This window comes from Adiantum capillus-veneris, chromosome 30 (assembly GCF_014529385.1).
Source record: "Adiantum capillus-veneris isolate H3 chromosome 30, ASM1452938v2, whole genome shotgun sequence".
NCBI lineage: Eukaryota > Viridiplantae > Streptophyta > Polypodiopsida > Polypodiales > Pteridaceae > Adiantum > Adiantum capillus-veneris.
The window spans coordinates 98,782,468-98,791,251 of record NC_140960.1 but is presented as its reverse complement, the minus strand read 5'-3'; the positions used below and the strand labels follow the sequence as shown (position 1 = coordinate 98,791,251).

The 8,784-nt window shown below is 40.0% G+C and overlaps 1 protein-coding gene across 1 annotated transcript; it reads left to right on the top strand.

Moving 5' to 3' along the window:
• The first annotated feature begins 217 nt into the window (after positions 1–217).
• On the top strand, positions 218–427 carry LOC147418488 (uncharacterized). The gene has a single exon (XM_086507458.1). It carries the CDS (start codon positions 218–220, stop codon positions 425–427), a length of 210 nt encoding a protein of 69 aa, XP_086363584.1.
• Positions 428–8,784: the final 8,357 nt, after the last annotated feature.

The window sequence follows — 8,784 nt, the reverse complement described above, 5'->3', positions numbered from 1 at the left end:
GGACTGGTGCCTTGCAACCAAAACACGGGCCAAGCAATAATTTGTGCTTATTGAAGCGTTGCACTTGCCCGCAAAAAGAGGGTGTCTTCTTTGATCAGACGTTGCTGCCTCTTGAGGTTGGCGTGAAGGGGTTGGCGACAATAGCAAGGTGGCGTGAAGGGAAGTGTCTTTGAGAGACTGCCAGTAGGAGTTAAAGACGAAGGAGGCATGCTCGGCTATGGAGTTGGGCAGGCTGGATGGCCTGCAGCACGTTTCGATCGGCGCTGGGATTGGGCATCACTGCTGCATGACAGCCGACAACTGCTGGGCGGCCGGAGCAGGTGCAGGGGAGGGGCTGACAGCTAGAGAAGGCGGAGGCATTGCTACAGCAGGAGAGTACGTGGGTGTTGGCGCTTGTGTAGGGAGAGCGATTCACCATGAGCAATGAATTAATGGTGCTGAAATCTGCGTACTTTGGTCGACTGTAGTGGAGAGGGGGTGGACTCCTGGAGTTGGAGAAGGCATGCACACACGCAAATCACATGTACAACATTCGGGCTGCTCGTTGCTACTGGTATGCACTGCTGCAACTGGTGGGATGCTGCTGCACAGTATTGAAACCCCCACTCTTTAGCATCTGCAGGGCCAACGTATAGCTCGCATGCGCAAGGTTGGCCTCGGATAGCAAAAACTTTGATGCGCTGCAGAGCTCTAGCCGGAATCCGGATGGCTTGATGCTGCAAAGGAGAGAGAGAGAGAGAGAGAGAGAGAGAGAGAGAGAGAGAGAGAGAGAGAGAGAGAGAGAGAGAGAGAGAAAGAGCCGTTTGTGCCCAAGTTTCACAACTTGAGTAGAGCTCACGAGGTTTCGTCACCGAGAGGGAAGCAAGAGAGAGAGAGAGAGGAGCCATAACACCGACTGTGTGTCTAGAGAGAGGAGTCGTAACACCGTTCTGTGCATTTAAGAGTGCAGCTTGCAAGGCATTTCAATTTCAGGGGCACGTGGGGAACCGACGACAACTCTCTTCTTCTCTTCTTCTTCTCGCTGCAGTTTCCCTGTGTCGCGTTGTTGCAGAACTCAATGGCCGGAGGAAGCAGGGATCAACACGTGTCCAAGGGAGGGGGCCTGAATCCCTTCCCCCTTTATCTATTAGTATAGACTCTCTTCCCAATTATTTTCTCACTTCACTTAGTATCCCTCTTCCCACTCATTACCTCACTTTCCACTTATTATCTTTTTGCTTGCTTATTATCGTTCTTTCCACTAATTTTTTTTTCTTCCAACTCATTATCTCATTTTCACTTATTATCTCTCTTCCCACTCATTACATTTCTTTTCTCACTCACTTTTTACTTATTATATTTCTTCACACTCACTATCTCACTTTCCACTTATCATTTCATTCCTACTCATTATCTCATTTTTTACTTATTATCTCTCTTGCCACTCATTATCTTTCTTCTCATCATTATTTCACTTTTTACTTATTATTATCTTACTTTTAATACAATTATTATGCAAGATGGAATACGCATAAATTGGTTTTGCGTTAAGTTAAATTAATTTAGAACAAAAGTTGTGATGCAGGTGATGGATAGTTCCATTTTGTCTATCTGTGATTAATAGTAAATGACCTGAAGGAGACCCCTTACAAAATCCCCAACAAAAGCAAGAGCTATCCTCTGGTCAGGATCTTAATTTACTAAAAAAATGATGGCTTCTTCAACAAGATACCACTTTCTCTTTATAAGCCATGAATGTCCTTGTTCCTTAACTCTTAAAAGTAATCTTTGTGTTTTTCTCTCATAATCTCTCTGTGTGGACATTTGGAAGTGATGATCAAAGTCCTATTTTGTGGTAATCAAGAGCACCTTAGAGGTATTCTCTTTTCTCCATCGGTGTGAGTGTCTAGAAAATGTTGCAAAACATGGTTCCCCTATTAAGTATCTCTTTTCTTAATTATGAATCAATTTAATTTCTCCAGACGGTGGCATGGAAGGCAAAGTTGATTTTTAAGGAGTCTATCTATCAAGTTTGCTCCAAGAAAGCAAACCTATGAGAAAAGCTTGTGTGGAAAGATACAAGTAGTTTCTCTTTCCTTAATCAGAGAGCTGGCCATGTGGAAGGCAAATAGCCTAGTGGTTTAGGTTGAGTTTCATAGTATGTACGTGATGAGTTCAAATGCTACTCATTAAGCTTGGTTTTAAATGGTGACGTGCATGGACATGCTAATTGGAGATGCTAAAGGATCTTGGGGAGATTCTATGTAATGAAAAACAAAAGTAGTAGAGCCAGTAGTATGCTAGTAGTATTCAGTATCTCTTTTCTTACTAATAAATCAATTTAATTTCTCCAGACGGTGGCATGGAAGGCAAAGTTGATTTTTAAGGAGTCTATCTGTCAAGTTTGCTCCAAGAAAGCAAACCTATGAGAAAAACTTGTGTGGAAAGATACAAGTAGTTTCTCTTTCCTTAATCAGAGAGCTGCTATGCTCCAGCCATGTGGAAGGCAAGTCATAATATCACCAAGTTGACTATCTAAAATTAGTACCATTTTTGTAATAATATCCAGCTGGCCATGATTATTGAAGCTTTGGGAGTGGAATCGTGATACTACAGTGTGATGAGGATGTACACTCCCAGTTTCTCTAATCTAAAGGTAAGTATTTATCCACATTTTGGTTTATCACTTGTGGGTGTGTTTGGAAGATCACCTCACACTGGGTAGCAATATCAAAATCAAATTAACCCTTGGATCAACACCCTAGTGTTTGCTTTGCATATGAAACTTGTTTATGTGACCATGCCATGGAAGGTGTAATTGATCTCTAAGAACGCCTTCCCTTTGTATAAGCATGGTTATTGTAGGAGTATCTTAAATCTTAGAGTACTGTTAGTTTGTTTGAATATGATCATACTTCCTCGTTACCAATCATTTACCAAACTGTTTTTCTCAATATTTTCTTTATCTAAATTATTTTAAGTTAAAAAAAGTCCAATTGTCATGCTAGTTTGACCCACTTTTAGAAAAACAAACCTCAACTAAATCCTATCCAAAACTTGACTATTGGTTGGTACAGTTTTATTAAGTTCAAGCTCACACACCAATTATAGCGATTAAACGATCTTGCATGGAAAAAAAAAGCTAATAGTATTATAACGGTCAGCTATGGGATACTCATCACCTCCTAATTAATTTATCCAAAACATTTGAGCAATAATGATAATTACTTCTTTCATTTCAAAAAGAAATTTTAAGTGTTCTATATCCACAAAGTTGTCTTAACAGGTGGAAAAAAGCTTGGCTTTTTTTTTTGGGATATTACTTCCACACTTAACTTTCTTTTTTTTGCAAATGATTTTTCAACCGAAACTATGCCACAAAATGAGTGTTATTTTTTTTGCCCTTTTTCATAGTTTTGGCACTTTACCATCCTAAAAGTCATTTTAGCGAGGGCTAAATTGCTACACGAGTAGCCTTAGTAGTTCTCAACGTTCTGTTATGCTTTTGCTTTTAAGGAGAGAAAAATGTTCATATTTAAAGTTATAGCCTATCCATGAAAATTTCCAATGTTGTTATTTTGCCTAAAATTGAACCATTAAGAAGTAAATAGGGTATAGGAGGGCCTCTTTATTTGAAAATTTGAGAAAATGCTTAAGGTTTAACTCAGGTTTGACCAAGCCTAGAAGAGTGAGAAAAAAGGCTTGTGCTCGGTTTTTAAATTGTTTTTTCCTCTATTTTGGCTTTTGAAATAAGAAGTTTTTACCTAAAAAATAAGTGGATAACTTAATTTTAAAATGTCTCTTTTGAAATTTTCAATTTCCTTTTTTCCACCCCAACATTAAAAACACTCTTTCTCTAAAGGTTACTAAAGAAACTTCTCAACCCTCCCTTGTATGATGACAATAATATTTTTTACATTCTTTCTTTGCTCTCTCTCTCTCTCTCTCTCTCTCTCTCTAAAATGTGAGCTAATCACACACTTTCTCTTGCATATCAAAATTACTTCCATTTGCCAATCATTAAAGAGACATTCTTTGCTATTTAAATCCGACTTTGCTGTTTAAATCTGACAAAAAGTGGTTATCTTTTAAGGTTGTAGGTATGCTCACTCTGTCCCACACTCTCTTCATGTATTGTCTCTCTCCCTTCCTCTCTCTCATGCTTCTCTATCTCTAACTCAAGCTTAGAGCAATGAGAGACTATTCTACCTATGTGCAGTATCATTTTTCTCCCTAGCACAATCGTGACCAACCATTTGAATTCAAAGGACTATAATTAGCATTTCTCCCTTTCTTCCCTCCACATCATCATCCGAGTTTTACCAAACCTCAAGCGAACTTTCTTGAGCAAAGTAATGTTACCATTTACATGTGGTAATGATGTGTGAACACACTTAGGATTTTCGGGGTATCTTTTCCCTCACTAGGAGGTTTTTTCCCCTGTGCATTGTATATACGCCCATCACTCTAGGGCTAACTTATCTTTCCATTGCACACTAAGTAATATACTCTTTGTTGTGTGCCTTGAGTTTCCTTCATCTTCTCCAAGATGAGTGTGTTTTCCTCCAACCCTAATTCCAATAATTGGTATCAGAGCAGGTTGCGTCCTCCCGAGCTTAGTCGCCAACAACTCCAGTACATGCCTGCTCCCTTTCTCCAAATTCTGTGAGCTTTGGCAAGCGTCGGTAGGTCGAAGAATATTTTGGGTAAGCTTGTAGAGTCGGATCTGCTCAGATTTTTGATTCGAGCTCATTTTGGCCTCCGTTTTCACTGCAAGCAGTACTACGTAGCCAATTTCATCATTTTGTGCAAATTTTTTGTCAGTGCCGTTTTCTACATAACAGGTCCCTTACAATCTTTTTTGGTATGTGCTATATAGCACGTGTTGTTCCCGCCTTGTTTCTCCTCTTTTTGGACAATTTTCACATCAGGTGTAGCATTCACCATGGCTGACAACAACACATATGTGTTCAAGATCTTTGCAGATTGGATAGGGACAGTTACCCTATGTGGGCTTACATGATGCAACATGTCCTTGTGTTGAAGGGCATTTGGAACATTGTGCAGGGCATTGATGTACATCTTGGTTCTGAGGATGTAGATGATGTTGAGGATGTTGCAGGTTTTGGTGGCAAGATTGCTACTGCCAGATCTATTATGCCTACGGTTGAGCAAGCTCGTTGGGATGTAAAATATGCGTAGGCTCATGCACTGATTGAGTTGCCTGTGAAGCGCACTATTACCACCCACATTCGTTCAGCAAAATGTGCAAAACAAGCTTGCGATATTTTGGCTGGTCTTTATGCAAGTCGCAATGAGACAAAAATTGCATTGCTAGTAAAGAGATGGAGTCGAAGATTATGCATGAGGAAGATGATATGGAAACTTTCCTTGCTGGTGTCAAGGATATCAATGAGAAACTTATTTCTACAGGTGAAGACATTTCAGTAGACAGTTCTTGATTCCTTACCAAATTCTTACTAGAATTTTGCTAGTACTTTGAGACTTATGACCCAAGAAAATCCTAAAATTATCAAGTTTGATGCATTATGCACATTGCTGTTGCAAGAGCCTCTTCCAAGAAAAAAAAAAGGACTAGACAACGTGTAGTTGAACATGCCTTTATTGATGCTCAAAGAAAAGGTGGTAATAGCAATGTAGCCACTTCTCATGGTTCTTTTGTGAGTGGTAAATCACATGTTCCTAATGCTTCTGCTGACATTAATTTGTCTCGAAATTCTGGCGATAAGGGAAAAAGAAAGATGCATTGCCATTATTGTAAAGCTAATGATCACTTGATCAAGCAGTGACAAGCCTAGACTTGTTGCAAAGGGTTATGCACAACAAAAAGGTATAGATTATGAAGAGACTTTTTCTCCCATCTGTTGTATGACTACTATGAATTTTCTATGGGCATTGGCAGCTCATTTTGGTTGGGATGTACATCAGTCAAAGATTGTTACTTCTTTCTTGAATGGTGACATATTTGAGGAAGTTTATGTAACGTAGCCTTGCGGTTTTGTCATTAAAGGGCAGGAAGATAAAGTGTGCAAATGTAAGAAAGCTTTGTATGGGTTGAAGAAATCTCCTCGTGCTTGGTATGAGAAGGCTGACACTCATTTGGTCAAATAAGGCTTTCGTAATAGTCCAACAGAAAGCACATTATATGTAAAGCATGAGGGTGACGTACTCCTCATTGTCCTTCTCTATGTGGATGATTTATTGATCACTAAACCAAATGAGAGACATATTGATCAATTTAAGGTTGATTTGAATGCTACTTTCATGATGAAATATTTGGGGTTGTTGCATCATTACTTGGGTATGCAGTTTCAATAGTGTGATGATGTTATTGCCTTGTGTCAAACAAGTTACATAGAGACATAGCTATCTAAGTTTGGATTTGAGGATTGCAAACATATTTCCACTCCCATGGAAATAGGTTTGAAATCGAGTCTTCATGATGTGGGTGATCTTGCCGATGTCACTCTTTACCAAACTGCTGCTAGTTGCATCATTTATGTATGCAACACGAGGCTGAATATTCAGTTTGTACTCTCACAAGTCAACAGATTCATGCATAGCCCAGGGTCTAAGCATTGGCAGGATGTCAAGAGGATTTTTGCTACTTGAGTGGCACTTAACATCTTGGCTTGTTTTATCCCAAGTAGGGATCATTGCTGACAAATTTACATGCTTTTTTAGAGTCAAATTGGGTTGGCTATTTTGACACATGAGTGTCCAGAAGTGGTTTTTGTTTCATGCTTGGTAGCTCATGCATATCATGGTTGAGCAAGAAGCAACCTACTATGGTCACTTCCAGTTGTGAGGATGAGTAAAAGACAGTCTTCACAGCTACAGTTGAGTGTGCATGGCTCAGGGGCCTATGGCTAGGTGTTGGACAGGACACTGCCAACACTATCAACACTGACAATCAGAGTGCATTGGCAGTTGTGAGGAACCTAGTTTTTCATGCTCGCACAAAGCACATTGAGGTGTATTAAAACTATGTCAGGGAGAGGATCTCAAAGGGAGGGATCAACTTGGCTTATGTGCGAACATAGGTCAACCTTGCATATCTTTTCACAAAGGCATTGTCTTGTGAGAATTTTGAAGCTTTCAGCAAAGCTTTTGTGGACTAATCATGTCCTCAGGGCATGGCACTTTCATGTACTCTATGTGATAGCTCTTGTTCACCTCATCATTCCCAAGGGGGATTTGTTACGATATGCATGTAGTAGTGATGTGTGTGAACACACTTAGGACCTCCGGGCATTTTTTACCTCACTAGGAGGGTTTTTCCCCCGTGCATTGTATATACACCCATCACTCTATGGCTAACTTATCTTTCCATTGCACACTAAGTAAAATACTCTTTGTTGTGTGCCTTGAGCGTAATTCCAACAAGTAAAAAACTAGCAAACCCTACCAAGGATTATAGTCTTGTCATTTTCCTTTTGTAGTCATAGCCTTTTTTATTTCCTATGATGCATCTTGCATAGGTGTGTGCCTTATTGGGCTAGTGAGCATAGTGGGGTGTGCTACTTGTATTGCTACATAAAGGTCAACCAAATACTCCACATTAAGAACATCTAGATTGACAATATATTGAGCATCACCAACTTGTATTGCAACAACTAGCAAGAAAATTGACTCTTTTGTCACAAGCTTTTGGCTAACAATGAAAAAGAGAGGCATATTGAAGTAGCAAGATTTCAACCTATCTTGCTTGGCAATTCTATGTGAGCAAGTAAGTGACACAGTTTAGCACTTTTCAATGCAACATAGTCAAATGCAAACGATACTTATGAAAAATTGCACCACAAAGAAGACCAACAATATGAAATACATATGAGTACCGCTGTACAGAAATTCTTATGGGTGGTTATGCAATGGATTCATGCTTGAAGCTAATTAAAGAATAGCAATCAAAGATATTCATAAGGAGGTCCATTTGTGGTTAGATGGTCAAGTCTATGATATTGTAAGAAGGCGTGATTGGGTAAACCATATGTTTAAGTAGGCGAAGGCTGAGCCCAACAATCCCTTCATGTGTAGTTTTTGAAATCCTCATCACATCCAAAAAGAATCCAAGGTCGCTAGCACGTTGCCCTTGACGGCGGGGGCCCCTTTGCTCAACAAGTTGAACAATCTATGATTGGCCTCATTTAGAGCCTTCTTGATGATTCACTATCTAACAAGTTGGGCTTACCGAAGAAGTGTAGCTTAGTTGGTGAGATCTTTGTGATGTATCCCCAAGGTTGAGGGTTCAAGGCTCACAGGTTGCGTTTGCTTCGGTGTTCCCACGGTTTCCCCTTGAGGGTGTAATGTATAGCAATGTGCAGTTGTAAATACATGATATGTATAAAGTTTCTCTCTGCTATCTTTATCGCGCTCAAATTGTGAAAAGAAAAACAAGCCGAGCTTGTGTAACAAGAGACACTCAACATGGTTTCAATCTACAAAAAAGCTCTTGCCTACAACTTGTGAGCTCACCAAAGGCCAATTTCCATGTGGGACAGATGCCTAAGAGTGAGATATCAATGCTCAATTGGCTTAAGAGAGTGAGATGGAAAAGCCCTAAAACATCACGTGACATCGTGTGCTATTTTAGGGGCTTTTATATCTCACAATTAAGCCTCAGTATGGAGCTTCGCGAATGCGAATGCGAATGCGAACGCAAGCGCGAGCACGAACGCGAGAGAGGGACTTTGGTTGCGCCAGGGTTAGAAGTTGTGGCCTATTTTCTCATCATGGCATGCTATGCCTTGGTAGGTGGTTGTGTGCATTTCATTCGCCTCAACG

What these genes read in the sequence shown, in the direction of transcription:
- LOC147418488 (XM_086507458.1), top strand. Translation starts at nt 218, where the DNA reads ATGGAGTTGGGCAGGCTGGATGGCCTGCAGCACGTTTCGATCGGCGCT.